At 39.7% G+C, this 19,328-nt stretch overlaps 1 protein-coding gene across 5 annotated transcripts in view; it reads right to left on the reverse strand.

Moving 5' to 3' along the window:
* The window catches only part of IL1RAPL2 (interleukin 1 receptor accessory protein-like 2), a 389,492-nt gene that overhangs the window by 12,125 nt on the left and 358,039 nt on the right, over positions 1-19,328 (reverse strand). For all 5 annotated transcript variants that reach the window (XM_014954876.1, XM_014954878.1, XM_014954877.1 and 2 more), the window contains exons 7-10: positions 16,340-16,469; positions 10,003-10,148; positions 4,416-4,559; positions 244-414 (exon numbers count right to left, since the gene is read on the reverse strand). In XM_014954876.1, coding sequence (XP_014810362.1) covers positions 244-414; positions 4,416-4,559; positions 10,003-10,148; positions 16,340-16,469 — 591 coding nt within the window. The remainder of the gene's footprint in view (positions 1-243; positions 415-4,415; positions 4,560-10,002; positions 10,149-16,339; positions 16,470-19,328) is intronic.

Genomic DNA, 19,328 nt, shown 5'->3' on the forward strand with positions numbered 1-19,328 from the left:
GCAGCCTTCCCTGGAGGAAGGTCCAGCTCCTGCCTCCACTGAAACCAATGGCAGCTCCCTCTGATTTCAGCGGTGCAGGAACAACCTCTAACCTGGAGCTCAAATCTGCAGCACTGAGAAAACCTTTCCAATCCACAAAACCACTTCACAAAGACAGGTTTCCCATATGTAGTACTTATTGTACAGTCCAGGCTGTCATGACACATCAGAGACAATTAAAACTGAAAGGTGAGAAATACTTACTTCCACTAGGGATCAGGTCCCTATCCGGAATGAAGAGCTTATAGCCATAGTGCTTTTCTAGAACATCCGGCAGAATTTCCAGGGCAAACTGCTCCTCTTCATTATTATCACAATCTAACGCATCAGGATCCACTTTGGTGTATGAAAGATACGCATCGTATTCTTTGTTGTCTGTAAGAAAACAAATTCATGTTCAGCCTGCTGTTTGCAAGAGCACTATAAGGAAAGTACTAGGAAATCATATTATTCCTGGAAATGATTAAGCATTTCCCAACAAAACTGGGACTTGTCACAGGAACATAGAATCAGGCTTCCACAGAGAAATACTCAGATCCAGACGAACAATACCCTTTCAGCTTTATCCTGCACATTGAGCTACTTAGTAACTCTGCTTCGTGTGGTCAGTGTGCACATTTCATATCTGAAAAGGTCATGGGCAAAACCTTGATGCAAACACTAAAGCTGGAACTTTTTGTTTCAATCCTTTACATATTGCTAATGGGAATCTTTTGATTACTATGTCTCAAGAGGGTTAGGATTATGCAAAAGTTTTGAGCCCAGAAAAGTTTTCGAACCTGGAAAGTTCGGAATGTGTTGAGCAAGGAAAACTTCCTTGCACAAGTAATTGTGAGAGAGTATGTGACTTAAACTCAAGTGAATACTGATTATCCAGAAAAGAATGATGAACAGTCCAAAGCATTTCTTCAAAAATTCTTACAGTTTTTAAAACTAGTATCATAATTTTAGAGGTCACTTGATCCAGGAAATTTTAAATAATTAGGGCTCACAGTATGAGAGAGAGAAATACCTCCAAGAGGAAATGGGGCCCAGGGGGTGACTTGCCTCTCCATTCTGCCTGCAGCTCAGGGGTGGAGGCAAAGCCTCATCAAAAGGCAGGCAGGCAGTGGGTGACAGAGGGGACCCAGGCAACGCCGCATGAGGACAGTGGGGCTGCAAGACAATGATTTGGCTAGAAAGGGCAACACATCTCCTCCCCCTCCTTCACAGCACTGGGGCTTGTCTCCAGCTCTCTGCATCCAAAACACAGAGCTAAGAGCTGGTGACTGTGCCAGGAACAGAAGTGGTACCACTACTGAACTTGGGATCCATGCTGGGATCAGACTGCCTTGGTGACATTTTTCTATGCTATTCCTCTGCAGTAATGGAAAACAGTACAGGAGGAAAAGCCTCATCAAAAGGCAGGCAGGCAGGCAGTGGGTGACAGAGGGGACACAGGCAACGCCGCATGAGGACAGTGGGGCTGCAAGACAATGATTTGGCTAGAAAGGGCAACACATCTCCTCCCACTCCTTCACAGCACTGGGGCTTGTCTCCAGCTCTCTGCATCCAAAACACAGAGCTAAGAGCTGGTGACTGTGCCAGGAACAGAAGTGGTACCACTACTGAACTTGGGATCCATGCTGGGATCAGACTGCCTTGGTGACATTTTTCTATGCTATTCCTCTGCAGTAATGGAAAACAGTACATTGCAAAAGTCAACCTTCAGCAACTCAGTCTCCAGGGAAGAGCACAGCTGCCATTATTTACAGAAAATGAAAAATCAAATAGTTAATGTTCTGAAGACAAAACCGCATGAATGGAGGATTGCTGACTACCAATTATTGAATAGCGCACATGGAAGATAATGAAAACAGTTAAAAATCATCAATATACTCTGATAAAAAGAAAAAATATCTCATCATAATACAATACATTCCTTGATGACCTTGAAAAGATGGTTAGTTCCTTATAATTCTTAACACAAAGCCAGACCCAGGAGGGTCAGAGCTACAGGCATAGCATGAAAATAATTATATGTTTGTACAAGGCAATTTGCCTAGTGTCACCGTAGCTGTATGGGAGGATGTCCACCTGGCTTGCTGATATTTCTCTGAAATCAACAGCATATAAAAATAGTAGTTACTGATGGAAAGATTACAGAACATCATACAGCAAAGTAGTAAAGGCCAGTCAGCTTTGGAGGCCTGTCCAAAATCTGCTACCCTGTCCATAATGAAGCCTGCCAAAATTTTTTAGGAGAAGCCAGCCACCAAGCGATCCAGGAGGCAAACATCCCTGCAAACATTTGAGAGCCCCAGAGCATTGCCATGCCAGGTAACAAAGCAGCATGAAAGCCCCACAGAGATTGTGTGCAAGCTGTTCCTGAGCCTCCGGCCCCTTACAGCTGCCCTCTCCAGTCACCTCCTGTCACGATACAAGTGAGCAAGACACAGACAGAACTAGTTCCCTCGGGCTCTTGTGAGCCTGTACGCTTGTGTTACATCTCTACAGCCTCGACTCCCTCTTCACAAGCTTCACACACACCACGCACAGCAGAAGGACCTATCCATGCTCGCCCACCATGGTGCCTTGGCTCTGCGTGCCTTGGCTGCACCACGGTCTGGAGCCATTTTCTAAATGTCTTCCCTTAATCCTCACTATCATTTTCTCTAAAAACAATACCACACCCAACACAGGAAGTGAATGCATCCAACATTGCTTACACAGGATATTTTTAGAAATAGGAATAGAGCAAATCTGTTGAGTTCCAAATCTTCTTTTTTAAAGAAATACATGTATAAATGGAAAATGACCCTGAAATTGCATCTATACAGCCGACTGCTGATGGGAGCTCCGTATGTTCCCACTATAGCCTACATAAGCAGAAAGAAATATCCCCATATATACTTTGACTTCAGTAACGTTCTGCCTTCATCTTTCATTCTGCAGGATCAGAACGAGACACAAAGCTGCAATAATTCTAAAATCATGCACTGGAAAAAGAAAAGGTTGTTTTCAGAATTAACATGCACACAAAATCCCCTATGTACTCAAGGGACTTCCTCTAAACAACTAGAAAATAATATTGTTTCATAAATTAAAAAGTGATTGAACCAACGAAGTTACATGCATAAAAATGCAGCAGCTTCACACTGAAAAGACAAGATAAATGAATCAAAGCAAACTGGAGGAAGTTACTAACTTTGGGTCACTTTTTGTTGGCGTGAACCAGGGATGTTATGCTGGTATAATCCCAAAGTGTTAAAGGTAAATTACTTCCAGACTCACATAATCTCACCCTTCTCTTTCTCCTAGGTATCAGCATAAATGCTGTGCAGTATTGTATAGTATGAAAAAAACATAATTTTAGGTTTTCCCAGTCACACACGAAGATCAAGAAAGAGGGAGTTTCCTGACCTCTATTTGTGCTATTTATCAATCCACATTCCAAAATCCTCTGGATGTCATTCCACATGTTCTCCAGAATTCCTATGGATTTCATTGTAGTGAAACATTTTCACACCGTATCTACCATATCTAACGCCCAGTGTTTAAAAGAAACATTTATTTTGATAACAGTAATGCTAACTGCAGAAAGTATATATATATATATGCTATAATAGAAGTATTAAGAATATGATAATAGGATTTAAAACACTTAGATTTAGTTTAGCTGTGCTTACTCCAGCTTCCTAGAAGCAGGAATGTTCTATATTCAGGAGAATTAAAGCTTCAATTTAAAAATACATGTTTAGCTTTAGGCACCAAATGGAATATGTGCTAGTGAGAGGGAAAGGTGTCAGGGGAAGGACACTGAAAAACAGCCTAGTTTACTCCTAAACATACTTTCCAGGTAAACTGTACATTTCCACTACGTTGTTTATCGTCTCACAATTAACTGAGGTAACTAGTTAGACTCAATAACAATCACTTCTTACTAGTTACTGGAGTTAGTTGGCAGCCTGAAGACCATTCACTGGAAATGTTTAATGAAAAACACCTGATGAAAGGGCTGCCCGCATACAATGTGTATCTCAGAAGTGATCCCGGGCATATGTGGCACTGGGACATGTGAACATGAAGAGTTCTCCTAAGGAATCAATTCACAAATGACATTCAAGCCTATAAGTCTCTATAAGAGACTCATGAACAATTCTTCTGACTCCCGTTTGCTCATGGCATGGGCCAGTGACATTTCAGTGAAAAGACTCTTTGATTTCAGGGGGCTTTGGGAGAAAGTCTTGGGACTTTACACTGTTGCGTGCTTAACAGTTTGAACTTAAACTGGCAGCAGGTATCTTTTGGGATTCATTTCAATCTAAAAATTTCATCACTTTGGGTCTCTGAAATATTTCCATTGCATATATTGAGTTTCCTGTGCAAATTCTTACCATCAGCTGCTTCATCTCCTCCAAAGTTCTGTCTGTAGAACAGCATTAGCTCTATGTTGTAGCACTTGTAGATGGTCACAAGCAAAATAAGCAGAAGAAGGATGGCTCCCAGTCCTCCAGCAAGCTCTATTTTGTAGATCAAATCTAAAATAAGCAAGGAAAGACAAAAAGGTTATGAACTTTCCAAGCTTTATTTGCTCTAATCCACCATACAATTCCACATAAAATTGTGCAGCTTCCAATTATAACCACTGTAACATTAAGTTTTTGTTCATTACCTATTACTTAACTTTACCCATTTACTCCATCTACTGCCCATCTGAAATAACCATCCAGAATGCATTTGAGGCTGTAATCATAATTCTTCTACAAGGGAATTATGTAGTGATTTTACACAAAGGATTAATCAACTTTTAATGAGCTTGTAGAGTCTGAAACTTCTGTATTGGCAGAGTGCATCAAATGCTGTATGCAGCATGTGAGAACAGATATACTAGGTATATTGTACTCCATTTGGGAGGCTCTAGTCCTCCGAAATTATTAAACATGGTCTTTGTATTTGTGAAGCCAGTGGAGGAACTGATGGGAGCTGCCACACCAGGACCTTCATCTGAATCACTGGAGAATGAATTGAGCATCCACAATACCCACAATAACATGAGAAGCCAGAAGCACACATCAGGCTGCTAAGAGCCTCTTGGAGTTGTGACGGCTACTAACAGTTCTCACGTTTGTTTAGTACACATTATACTTTAATGGGAACCAATGCTAGTTAAAATTTCCTACTAGGATGCTTTTGTTAGGAAACATCACAAGCAGCCTGCCTCAAAGAACTTCAAAAATTCATCCAAATGCAATTATCCATCTTTTACAGCTGGGGAAACATAGGCACAGAAAATTGAAGCAACATGTTCAAGGTCATTCATTGAGCCAACACCAGAATGGCCTAAAAAACCTTGAATACTAGTCCAGTGCTCTACCTGATGTAAGACATTAACAGTATTGCTCTTTACCCTGAAATGTCCTCTGAATGGAATTATTGCTTATAACACCACTTGAAGTATTACTTAGCCATAAAAGGCAAAAGATGACGATTTGACAATAGCTACCTCTAACAGCCTATATGAGTTTAGATAAGAGAACATGAAGATATTTGTTGCTGTGATAAATACAACCTGAAGATGTAAAAACTAATACAGGCAAGACAAAGTTTTTGTGATCTTTACGCTTCTAAAACTTAGGTCAGAAAAAATTACTGGTATGTCATTTGTGTCATTTTCAAGATAAAAAGCAAATTAGTTGTGTATCTTTTGGGGTTATTCTTGCTTCGCCATGCCTTGTATTTCAATAATTAACATCAGATGTCAAGCTATTCCCAGTTTACAGTATCTCTGATGTCTGTTTGCTAAGAAGTCATGGACTAATAGATGGAAAAAGTCTATTATAATAGCTATTTAATCTCCTTCAGAACACAGGGAATTCATGGGACTTTTATTACACTGCATGATAAAGTTAGCATATGCTCTGGGGATAAATCTGGTCAAATGGAGAACAGAGTTGGTTAAAATAACTTTTCCAGAAAATAACTGTATTTTTGTTCTATGGAATCTTTTTTGCTAGGAAAGTGAGACAATGACAAAACTGTCAGCTTAGAAGGAGAGAAAATGCTGAGCCTTGATCACCTGCAGCCAACACAGGAGCACAGACTTGTGTTCACTTGCTGGGGAATGGCAGGGTGTCGAGCAAAACCACAAAATCCAGCTCAAAAGGCAGAATCAATCTGCTTCTGCATGTCCTGTATTTTTCCTACTCCCCCATAAATTCTCCTAGAGTCCCAACATAAGGAGGCAGAAAGCCAAGACTTTGGGCCTCCATATTTCCATTCTGAGGTAGGTGAAGGCTATAGGAAAAAAAAAACCAAAATGTTCGGTTTTCTTGCCTACTCCAGCTCTTCATCTCTGCCTCTGATTAATGCCTCACTCCTCAAGTGGTCCTCATTGAGGTCAACAGGGAACACAGCAGACCCAGCATTAGGAAAGCAGTTGAATCTAGGCTTTGTTCTATAATAGTGCCTGAAAATTAGTAAATAATAATATTCTGATAGTTTCTAACATAAAGTAATGTAGAATGACTTAGAGACAATGTATCACAGAGGATTTAAAATACTAAAAGTCTCATAACAACCAATAAATGAGAGACAAACATATGTTATAAAGTTCCTCATCCTTTAGTACTATAGCAGTATCAAGAAATCCCCCAAAATAGTTTACTGCATGTCTTGAATAAAGGCAGCCTTCTTGAAATAAATGGTGGGCAAATATCATTATAATATTTATTTTTGTCTAAATTCACTGCTTCTTTCAACTAAAAGCATGGCTTGATTTTATTCTGCAGTTCCTGACAAGTTATTCACGTTTCAGAACAGTTATATTATAAACTATGTACCCTTCAATCACTACAATACCAGACTGCTTTCAAATTTATTTGAAGGGAATCCTGAATTATTTCCACAACTAAGGAAGAAGTGGCTGTGTTTCCATGTAATTTGAGCACCAAACATGCTAGGACACATGGAGAAAAAAATAAAAGCCCAGTATTGTCCAGAACTTACTTTTGAACTACTTGAAAGCAAATAACAATGTGGTCTTTAATTGAGTAAAGAAGAATGTGATAGCAGACAGTGGTATTCAGGTCTCAGGAGCATGCCTGATTCTGTATTTGCATTGGTAGCTTTGGGTGTTTGAAACTGCATTTTGTTATTTTTCAGTCAAAAAAAAAAAAAATTGTAAATGATGATGCCTGCTCTGGGACTACCAGCACCCTGGTGCTGTACAGACAGCACTCCTGTATTCTCCAAAAGCATGTGCGAGGACCGTACCACTAATACAGCAAAAGACTTCAACATATTTTAACTTAAATATTTGAACAGTTCCTTTTTCTTTCTTAAAGCAAAGTATGTGCTGGTGTCAAAACAAGAACTTACTCTATAAACTCTTATACTACAGCTATAACTTGGTTTATGTTTGCTTGTGTAGACCTGATGTGCTGCAATCACCCCTTTGAGCAGAGGGCAGACATACCCAACAGCACTGTGATGACCTGGAGACAAAACAGAGCTACAGGCACCTCTTGCTGAGCAGGGATAACACAGCCCTTAGCAGGTTAGACTTTGGAGGGAGGGGGTTTTCTCTGGCTGTGAGATCTGTGCTTCCTCTTCACCTTTCCCAAGTGCCCCAGCACCTGGAAAGCTGCAGCATATGACAGCAGGAATCCACAATCCTTTCTTTGACATGCACAAAGGATGTTGGTCAACAGCTTCCTACCAGTCCTACTCTAAATCTTGTCACAGGTCAGAAAATACAGTAGTATTTCCTGGCTCATGAATACTCCACTGTCAAATCCAAGCTGCAGAAAACTAAGATGGGATGTAATTATATCAAGTTGCAGAAAGGAAAAGTTTGGTCAAATATTTGTAAGAACTTAATAAATAACAAAGAGGACAATGGGACAGGCAGTCAAAGGACACAGTGAAAATACTGTGGTTATTTTAAATGACACTTTAATAGCTTGAAAATCAACTGCTGAGGATGCCTGAGGGGAATATAAGCTTTCTATAGCCACAGTGCAGAGAGAAATGAAATAGTAGCTGAGAAGTGATTGTTTCCACCTCCAAATTCTGTATTCAGCAGTGCTTCTTCCATAATTTCAGCAGAGCTCTGAAATATCTGTATTTTCTTGTTATAAATAAACCTAGCTTGTTATTCTGATACATGCAACACAGCTGAACATTTAACAGTGTCAAGATAGATATACTATCAGTTGTATATTTATGAGGTTCAGTGGATGGAAAGGTAGAATGCGTTTTGCACTAAAGAGGCTAATCTTTCATCATGATGACCAGATTCCTTAATTAAAGTTGTGACATCCTGTCAGTTTGGATGTTGAATATACATCCATGTGTGTTCCACACCACAATTGCAGGCCCTTGTGGTTTGCACCTTCCGTATTGTGTTTTATCTTTATCACTTAGCATAAAATGTAGCCTATGTTATGCCCTTCTTTCAGGGAAGACATAGAACTCTCACATAGAGAGGAAGCTGTGTGAGGTAGGACTTGATTCAACTGATATTGACTGGATTGCCTATTGTACGTTCACACATATAACCTGGTGGCACACAAAAAAATAACTAAAAAAAGAGCTTCCTTTCCCTAGTAATCCTTTTGTGTTCCAATACCACCCCTCCCTCATCTTTCATTTTATACACATCATAGCCATGAGACACCTTTAGGTGAAGCGATGACTGTAGATGCTTTTCAGAACTGCGGTGCCCCCATCTAGAGAGGACTTGGCTGCTCTTCCTCTTCTTCCACCTGGATCTTAGTTCATTTGCCCCATCCTGATGTTTACCCTATGCTCAGAGCTAAATCCACAGCACGTGCAGGTACTAATAGTATATTTAAACCTTCTCCAAATGGTGACACTTTTGCAGGATTTTGCTGCAAGTGTGTCAATAGGGAGCACTTGCTTTTTTAACCGACATGAACACTGCAATTCACAATCCTTTGCCTTAGTGGTCTGAAAGCACATGAAGGACTGGAACAGCACTTGCAGGTGTCCCTCATTAAAACATTTCTTCTTCTCTTTTGATAAATTAATTTACAGCCAAGAATACTGGCAGAGATCTGGACAATACATTAAGTCCACAGTCAATCTCCTGTGCTGCTGGCTCTGTGGTTTCACATTAGGCCGTTACCCCAAGTGTGTAACCTTCCTTTCTGTCCCAAACAGTTACCATCGTACAGCTTTGTACTACCTGCACTGTATCTTAGAGACATCACCATCAAATTTAAATGTCCTGCTACTTAAGAATAGGAGAGGTGATTGAACAAATAACATGAGCACTGTAATGAGATACTGTTACACTCCCTATGATAATGACTTCTAAAAACAGCAGAGGATAGTAGCACCTTTTAATTTGGATCATTCAAGCCCAAATGGTTTCCTTTCTGCTACAGATAATGTCAGTAGTGGCATTCCCAATTCCAGGTACAGTACCAAGACAGGGAGCCATGATAAGGTGACTGTGCATTGATTTGTGGCTCCCATTGCAATGCTTTCACTCCTAATGCAGTTAGAAATCAAAATTCATTGAAACTGTTTAAAGCTTTCAATTTAAACAGCAAAGCCATGAAGTGGAGAAATACGAGAACATCTGACCTCACTGCTGAGGTACCTATTCTAAGAAACACACATTTTCATTCCATCACACAATTACCTCTAGTCTAGTCAGTCAACTCTGTGTCAAGTTCATAGGTTGTTTAGACCAAAATACTTCCATTGAATATATTGGTGCTTTATGGGTGATTATATTCCAGGCAAGTGCATCACCTGCAAGGCTGAATCACTAGAGGCTAAAGAACAATTCATGAATTTTTTTCACAAACAGTAAACTGAACCTGTAACACAAACATACTTCAGCTCCAAGTAGGAGTCCAGCCAGGCTCTGAGAGGCCAGCAGGACTTTCACTACTGGCCGACCTGTTGCTGTTGAGGCAGGTGAGACTACAGATAATTAAAGATAAGTACCTTTCTTGCGCAGAAGAACACTGGCATGTTTCCGTCCGTTTCTGTTTTCCACATGACACGTATAGTTAGCCAGGTCTGCCTCCTCTACAGCATCAAAGATCAATGTCAATTCAACTTCTTTTTCTCCAAGATGTTCTCTGAGGAGTCTGAAAGAAAGGATACAGTCTATGTTAACTGAATTAATACAGGTGGAAGATTCCCAAAAGAACCATGATTACTCAGCACAAGATACACAGTGTTCCTGCCCTCCTTCACTCCTGGAGAAGGACTTAAAATGAAACTTGAATTGCCTAAAAGAGACTTCACAGAGGTATCTTTTATGACAGCCAAAAGCCTTTTCTCCAGCCATGTCCAACTGCAGGAAGAGTTGCTGCGAGTGCAATGGTTACATGTGGCTTGTTTAACTCAGCTCCAGAATTAAATGCTAAAACCAATGTTTCTTTTAAAAGTAGCAATAAATACTGACTTTCCAGGGAGGTAAGTATGAACTACTAAGCCATGCAGAGCAAATTATAAGGCAATATTTTAATGGCTGGGTATTGTGATATATTTCAATGTACTCTGGAAAACCAATTAAATGAGCTCTGCCACTATGTGGAGTTTTCCTCTATTTTGGGAGGGCTAGATCCTTACTTTGAAAGGGAACAGTGTCAAGAACAAGCTCCCCCCTCCTTTGAGAGGACTGAGGAGACCTGCAAAATCCCCACAAAGGGAATAGAAAGTTTGAGCAGACTTTCAGGCCAGAGGTACAGTCTTTTCATGTCATTGTTCTAATGCGAACATTAAAAAGAATGCAAAGTAAATGCAAGTGTTTTCTGATGCTCACATTAAGTCTAAAAATACAATGCCCTGTTCTCTCAAAAAGCTTATCAGTGCTCAAGAGAAAGTTACTGGTGCTTTGAACAAGGAAATGTCATGTCAAGTAAAATCCACCAGATTCATTTGATGCTGTTAGTGTATCGCTGCATCATGTGTGAGGGGGTAAACATGAACTGTGTGATGCCCTCGCAGTTGCATGTGAACTCATCATTGTGTGTACTACTTCGGTCGGTCTTTTCTCCAAAAAGATATGAGTATGGCACTAAGAGGTAAAGGCATAAATAAAAAGCAGGTTTACCAAAAAAGAAATACTTTCTCCAGAGGCTGAAGGGAGGCAATTTGGCACAAAGTAATTAACCACAGCACTGTTTGCACTGGATGCAAACTGCTTCTGGAGAGGTTAAAATTTTTCAATAACAACAACAACCCAAACTTCTCTATTTTAAACCAAAGTTGTCTTGGGGTTTCCAATCCATGCACACATTTTCTCATGTACATAATTTCATATAACAAACATGGAACTCCAAATCTGTAAGCAAATCAGAAGTGAAGTATGAGGGCATTGCACCAGACAATCAAAAATGCAAGCCTGACTGCTATAAAGCATATATTTACAGTAAGATTTCATACAGCACTTTAAATGCTTGTGTGATCTGACAGAACGCAGAAGATGTACCAGAACATCCACAAGGATTCAACCTCTTTCATGATGGCTGTGTAACTCGCGAAAAAGCAAGTGAAAAACATTATTTTAAGAACAAGCATGTGCATTGCATTTGGAAACCTGGATAGCATCTTTTTTGCAAATTCACTCTCAGTTATTGTGTATTTTTTGGTACTCTGGCCCTGAGTACAAGTGCTGAAAATAATGCAAGAAAGGCTGAATTTGCATTATATCTGGCCAGAAAAGAAAAAAAACCTCCCAAGGGAGTCTGTTCTGTCTGCAGACTCAGATCAGTCTACACCATTGGGGGTCTGAAAAATCAATTCTCATTTACCTATTCATATTCCATATGTATACATAGTGAAATATTTTAAACTTTGGAAAGTCTTTCTTCTCTGTTGGTAAACAATAGTTTCCACAAATTTTGGCCTATAAATCATGCTGCAAGGAATAAATGAAATCATTAACAGAGACAATATCTGGGAAACTAATCTGAAATGTTCAGATTGTCTTGTGTTTACTATAATCAGCATATTTTACACAGAAAAAAATGAAGACATGACAATTAGGATAAAATAAACTATTATTCTGAATCTATTTAAAATAAAATAATCAACCCTTAACCTAAATTTAAATAACAAGAAGCTTTCATAAAAAAGAGCATGTATTTGCACTGAGAATTTTTTTTCACTTAGTTTCATGCTAATTGCAATCTTTAGGAAGAGAAGTCTTTAGCACAGGATCTATCACGAAAATGCTGACAGACACTTAAACGTTATGCTGATAGAAAAGCATAGAAAGAAAGCTCTTAAACCTTTCATTCCTGCTTTTTTTTTTTTTTCTTGTTCCCTTTTCACCAGTACTCTACAGGTAATGATTCATTATTGCCACAGAGATACACAGTAGGTCACCTACTTTTTTTTAATATGTGTGCAGTCTTTAAGTGATTGCTTCATAGTTGGTTCAGAGAACACTGAGCACAATATCTTTCCATTAGAAAAGAAATACAGTATCAACGAGTAAGACCTTAAATCTGCAACAGTATTTGCAGCATTCCCAGAAGACGAATCGCTGTCCCTATCTGAGTTGGGGGAACTTTGCCAGCAACGCTGCCAACACATGCCAGCTCCCACAGGTTGAGAAAATAATAGCTTTTTTCTGGTTTGATGAACAAACTGTAAGAGTAATTACATCATTTAATACATAGGTAAAGCAATGGCGCTTGACAACTCACAAAAAACAGGATCAAGGGAGAGAGAAGCTGTGGGTGAATTAAAAAATATTATTTGATCTGAAACAAAACAGTTTGTCCACCGATCATTTTTCAGTTAAGAAAATATTAATTAAAAACAAAAGTGTCATTTCAGAATCCAAATATTTTCTTTGAAAAATATCCAAAGTTTTGGATTTTTCAAATCTTTTGCCATGTTTTCCCAATGCATCTATGCACGAAGTTGAATCTGAAGTTAAAATACTTTTCCTCTGAAGCCACATTTTCCTAAAATGTTCAGGATTTGTATGATCACAGATGTAAAGGCCATAAGAAAGCTTCACCTGGGTCTCCTTGCAAGACCAAGGCATTAATTCCAAACCTTTACTAACCTGCATGAGATTTGAATCTTATCAAAAAGGTAACTTTTATTGTTTACACAGTTGAGGATATGGACAATGAACAGGGATACAAACTCTACTCCCTTCTTTCTAGTCCTTAACAACAGCCTGTAGATGAAAGGACAGATCTGTGTGTACACACGTACCTCTCCAAAAGCAAGTAGCTCACTAACAACATGGTACAGTGATCTTCCCTCTCGCTTTCCTGCATCAGGTTTCTTATTCTCTGCCCAGAAATTGCCTCCTTGAATAGTATAAGCTTTCAGGGGAGAGCTGTGATTTCCATACTTCTCTGCAAAGTACCCAGTGCATTAGCCAGGCAGGGATGGTAATTCTGCCTCCCTCCCTCAGCATCCCCTCCTAACAGAATACAACATCCTCATCTTGTCTTGAGCCTTTTGCAACCATCGGTTGACTTCTGTGGGTGAAAAGGCAGAATATTAAATTAAGCAGCAAGAAGAAATAAAGCTACAGTTCAAAATGTCTCCATTCTCCTCTTCTTTTCGTGCCTTTAGAACAAGTTAAACTATTTCCACTTCAAGAATGCAGGAGAGAAAAAAAAAAGGGATAAACATGCTCTACATATTGAGCATTATGAGGCACCCACAAACTGTTCTGCAGTGTTGCCTGCAGGAAAAAAAGCAGCAAGTCATAGGTGGCTGGAAGAGTAAGATTTGTGCCTCAAAATACTTTTTTTCCATGGCAGAGAGATGGTGTTGAAATTCACTGTGGGCTCATTTGATAATTAGGTACAACTGACAACTCTGCAGGCAGGCTTAAAGACTCTGATACCTTCTTTAATAGCCCTGGTTCAATTTACATGACGTTTTATTACAGCTGTGAAAAACCCACCTGGCAAGCAAAGTCTCTTTCTGCTTTTGCCCCTGTGCATGTCTAACATTTGGGGATCTTAATGCAAGGGAAGGCAAGGAGGCAGGTTAGAGAGGTTGTCATTGCCTCTGAGTCCTTCAATGCTGATTAGTAACTTTTATTATGAGGCTCTGCAACAAAGTTTAATAAATAACGAGAAGCCCAGAGCTACACACATATTACTCATGGTGAAGTCTGCTTACCAAAAAACCAGTTCCATGGGTTTGATTTTAAGAATCACGTGCATCCGTGTTTCAGTGCTTTCATAAAAGCACAGTAATTGACCAGTTACTATGCTGGAGGATGCAGACTAGGGATGGATGTTTGTTACTCCCACACTGCATTGATCTGCAAACCTGAACTCTCATCATACACAGAAAATCCAGTGACACAATGGATGGATACAGTCCAGAGTAAGAACAGCACCAAAAATTCAGAGTGCGACTAAATTTGTGAACTAATTCAAGATAGGGAATGCAGAGTTAAAATGTTAAGTATTTGCCAAATGAACCCATGGAGTATCTTGGTCTGGTTGTAATAATTCCCAATTACTTTTCGTTTTTCAACATTAACAGAAATGTGCTGATAATACCATAGAGAAGCAAACTGATGGAAAAAGCATCTAACCAGCAAGTTCACTGTGCCTCATCAAATTTGAAACATACATCACATTTTTTGAAATATATCATAAACACGACTGGGTGGAAGATGTGGGCTCGCTCAGGGCACTGACAGAACAGTTAGTGCTGCTTAGTTTCCCTGAAGCAGCACACCTGTAATGGGACACATAAACAAGAGCTGTTATTGTGGAAAAAATCGTTTCCAAAAAGTTACTACTGCAGTTGCCATAGCTACTTTTAAATGAAAAAAAGGGATGGACTGTGGTGCTGCTGGTAATGATGCAGTAGGTTTTGGTAAATGCTGTTTTTAATGCTGGCTGTGATGCGCAGAAGATTAGGTACATGCTAAGAAGCTCTGTTGAAGAGAAGATTCACTGAATTGTGACAGGTCTGTAAACTGAGTCACAGAATCACCATGGAAAGCATTTTAACAGAGTGAGAAAAGGGAGTCGTCACAAAATTAATTTGAAACATGAATGTGTAATGAGATGGCACAATGAAGAACAAATACAGCTTTTTCAAACTCAATTTCACTAACAAATGAACATAAAGGAAAAGTTTTCAACTGTGTCAGAGCTGGAGAGCTCTGTAAATACAAACCTTAAACTGTCCTTCTGATGCAGAGAAAGAACATGACCAAAATCACTCTGTTCATATATATATACAGGTGAGGACACAATGTCGTTAAATGCTGATTACTTGCAATGGCAGAAGTTTCCAATAATTGTATTTTGTGGTCAGAAGCCCAAAAGAGGATTGTACACTAAAAGCCATTCTGGCAACATATGATAAATTCCATCTGTATGCAATTGAGGTGCAATGTTAGGTCAGTTATTTTAGTATATCTTAGTAACTAGTGGTTAAATTGCTGAACTTCAAATTATTGATGAAGTAATAAAGCAAAGGAATCTCGCTCTGCCTGCTCTCCAAAATCACTTTTATAAGAAACAAAAAACTCAGAAATGAGACCGAAAAATGTGCAACGGAAGTTGCAAAGACCTTGTCTTTCTTTATAACATCATGTCTATAGGAGCTGGGACCACCTTATCCATAATATAACCACAGCTTAATGGCTCAAAGAGCCATTAATCAGCTAACTATTAAACAAGGAAGACAAGAAGAGGCTGTTAGGTGCAAACTCCATGACAGTTCATGGAGATACAAGTATTTGTTTTCTTTACAACTGGTACAACAAATGATAACCAGCCAAGCACAAGTTGGATATTGGACATCCCCACACAGTGACTTCTTTCTCTCCCTTAAGTGTTAAGCATGGATGAACAAATGCTTCGAAAGCCCTGGTTAAAGCATACTGAGAACTATATCACAGGCAGACAACACATTCAGTAGAAGAAAAAAAACGTATGGTGACTTTGACAGGAGACCATTCATCTTTAAGATTAACACTGATGCTGAAATAAATGTCATCTTGCCAAGGACTGCCACAAGGGGCAGCTGCAGTGGACAGCATCATTTCCACGCAGGGCTGAAATCAACCCCCAGAACACTCAGATGCTTCAGCTACTGTCAGGGGAATTTGATAACAGATTTTCATGCACACTGATAGCTACTATGTCTTTAGAGTTTATTCGCTAGACAGGAGAGGGAGCAACTCACACTGCTCTGGTTCCAAGTAATTCATCACTCTTCAGACAGAAAACTATTTCCACTTCCAATTAAAAACCTGTTTAAAAAACACCCAACAGGCTTTGGGGTTATACAAGGTTTTTAACAGTAAATATTCCAAAAGTACCTGACTTCGCCTTCTCTAATGTGACCTTCCAACTCTTCTATGAATTTTTCTCCCTTCATCCAATAGATCATGGGGCCCGATTCACCACTGAATCCAAAGAAAGCTTTGCAGGCCACAGTCAGTGGGTTTCCTGAGGACAAGAAGAAAAGAGAGGGTTAGACACTCCGTCACGGCTACTAGTGAGAGAATGATTATGAGAAATCTCAACATCTCAGATAAACCTCTCCATTTAAAATTGGAGGGGAAAAAAAAAAAGTAATAACTATAAACCGTAGGAAAAAGGGTGACGTTGATTTGCATCTACAGGAGATAGCTGTGAAATGAACTCTGAGGTTAGCCATCACTTTATCCCAGAAAGATACTACATGAACAATGAGAAGGTACGAAAATGGTGGCAACATAAGGTGATGTCAAATTGGTTGTTAAAAAGAAAGAGATGACTTCTTTGTCAGATGCCTGGCATCTCTACCAGGCCTGGGGAGTGTGCCCTAAGAGGCAGGTAAATCACTGAACTTGCTTACTGCTGCCTATCCACCCATAAAGAGGACACAGTAATAATTTCTTCCTCACTTAGATAGAAATCAAATGTTAATGAAGTCTCGCTAAGCTGTTCAGAGAGCTTTTAAAGATCCCCAAGTAATACATGATGCCAGTGAGCACCACCAACACTCATGTTACTGTCAACAGGCTTTTGGCAAAGGACCAAACTTCAAAGCACTACTCAAGCAATAGAGTAAAGAACTCTCTCTTTCAGCCCTGAAAAAATACTTCCAAAGAAAGAAAATAAAACTTGGAAACTAATCAGATTTCTTTTCTCTCCAAGAATTCAGCATTTAGATGGGTTTTTGTTTGGCTACAGCTTTAGCTGTACTAGCTAGTCCAGGACTGTGCTTACACTGCCAGGACAGATGGTCGTCTGCCTGCAGAAGACAAAAAAAAACCCAACAAAAAAACCCCAAACAAGCCAGGAAATTCAGGCAAACCATGCCCATTCCCTTACTATGTGAATACAGCTGCTGCACCCACTTCTCTTTGCCTATTTTACCCAGCATAGGTGGTCCAGGTTACAAAGCAGCTGTCACCAACTTACATTGGAGGACAGACCTTATTTAATGTCAATGGAGACTCCTGCTGAATCTTCCAGGACTTGGATCAAGCACGGAAAGTCCAACTAATGCATTTTACTAAGAGTCACCAACTTACATTGGAGGACAGACCTTATTTAATGTCAATGGAGACTCCTGCTGAATCTTCCAGGACTTGGATCAAGCACGGAAAGTCCAACTAATGCATTTTACTATATTTGGAAGAAAAGTTTTATTTTTCCAGCCATTCTCAGTGCCAGCAGGAGACTATTTTGACTCTGAAATAGAACAGGCCTACACTTTTCAAAAAGGGCTAGTCATTTGGAGAACATCACTTGGTTGATCCTGGGCTAATGGTTTCACAGGATTGACTTACTGTGCCTTAATCAGTTCCCTCTTGTCTGCTCAGCAGTGATAACTTGCTGTGTGCATACTCAGAGCATATCAGAGCTCTGTGTTAAAGCATCTTTGCCTAAACCCCGACAGAGCTGTCCTAAGTCAACTACTTGCACTTGTCTATCCATTATTTCAGTGCCCAATTTAAGATATGTCAAAAGAGTCTGATTAGTCAGGAAATGCAGTATTCCCAGATGCTGAAAATCAGTTGCCTTTAAATTGTTTCCAAGTCAAGATCCAAAACTGCAAGTCCTTTTGAAACATTAGAATACAGCAAGAAAAGGTTTAAAGACTGCACTTCAGTCTGTTTCTCAAATAGCAAAAGACAAAAATGGAAAATGTTTATCCTGAAAATGTTTGACAGAATCTTTCATTATCCCCATATTCATTATGAACTCTGCTACCACAGCTGGCCACTGAACACAGGCTGTTGCTGATGGATTATCTACAACCAGCTCAAGTGTCCAAAATATAAGGGGCGGATATTCAGTTATCGGTACATCCCACAACACTGACCACCACCATAACGAAGTTCCAAACTTCATTAACGGATGAAGAGTCAGAAACACTTCAGACAGACGTTTAATTCTACTCCGAGACAGTGTCAGAGGAGTTTGTTTCCTTCTGATCCCAACCCGTTTCTCACCCAGCCCTGCGAGGTACTGCATGCCCTCCACGGGTGGAGGGGAGACTTGGAGCCCCTGGCTGCATCCATCTCACGATTCCCTAACACACCAAATGCCAGGTGTGACGTCTTTTGTGCCGCTTGCCTCAGTCATGATACACATGCATTTAAATAGCACTTAGTGATTTCCTAGCATGTGGCTGCTCAGCCCATGTTTGATTTTAATGGAAAAAGACAACTGTAGCAATGTGGAAAAGAAAAGGGCTAGACGTGGCCTATCAGCATTGACAATATATGCCCTTTTCCTGGCACACCATGCTGGGCATTAAGTGTTACCAGCAAAATATATTACAGGGTGTGTTTTTCCTCAAACCAGCAGATTTTTACTTAAAAAACAAAACCTAAAGAAGTGAAAATATTCCAAGGTGAGTCTTAAGATTTCTATACATGCAGACTAAATATCCTGAGGTGATACATCTGGTCTGAAGAAATAAGGAGTTTTCTATACAAATAGAAAAGCTTAAAAAACCCCTAGCTGTTGGTACATAGCTTCTGTAATAAACAAATCCAACATAAAGCATCAGTAGCTTTTGCCGTGAAAGCCTGCACACTCTGAACATGCCCAGGCAGATCTATTTGCCACCAGGGAAAATTAGCAGAATAAACTAATACCTTCAATGGCAAACTTTAGAGTGAATTAGTATTTTCAGCTCAAAGTCTGGGACTGGCCCCACCTGAAAAAACCCATAGTCCATCTCATCTGCAAACCCATCACTGATCAGAGGGAGGTATAAGCAATTGTTTCTCATGGAATAACTAAATTTTATCTCAGCAAAATAGGTGCCTGGTGGTGGTAGAGTACTGGCTAAGGATGGAGAAAGGG

Source organism: Calidris pugnax, unplaced genomic scaffold (assembly GCF_001431845.1).
Source record: "Calidris pugnax isolate Ruff unplaced genomic scaffold, ASM143184v1 scaffold38, whole genome shotgun sequence".
In the NCBI taxonomy this organism is placed as follows: Eukaryota; Metazoa; Chordata; class Aves; order Charadriiformes; family Scolopacidae; genus Calidris; species Calidris pugnax.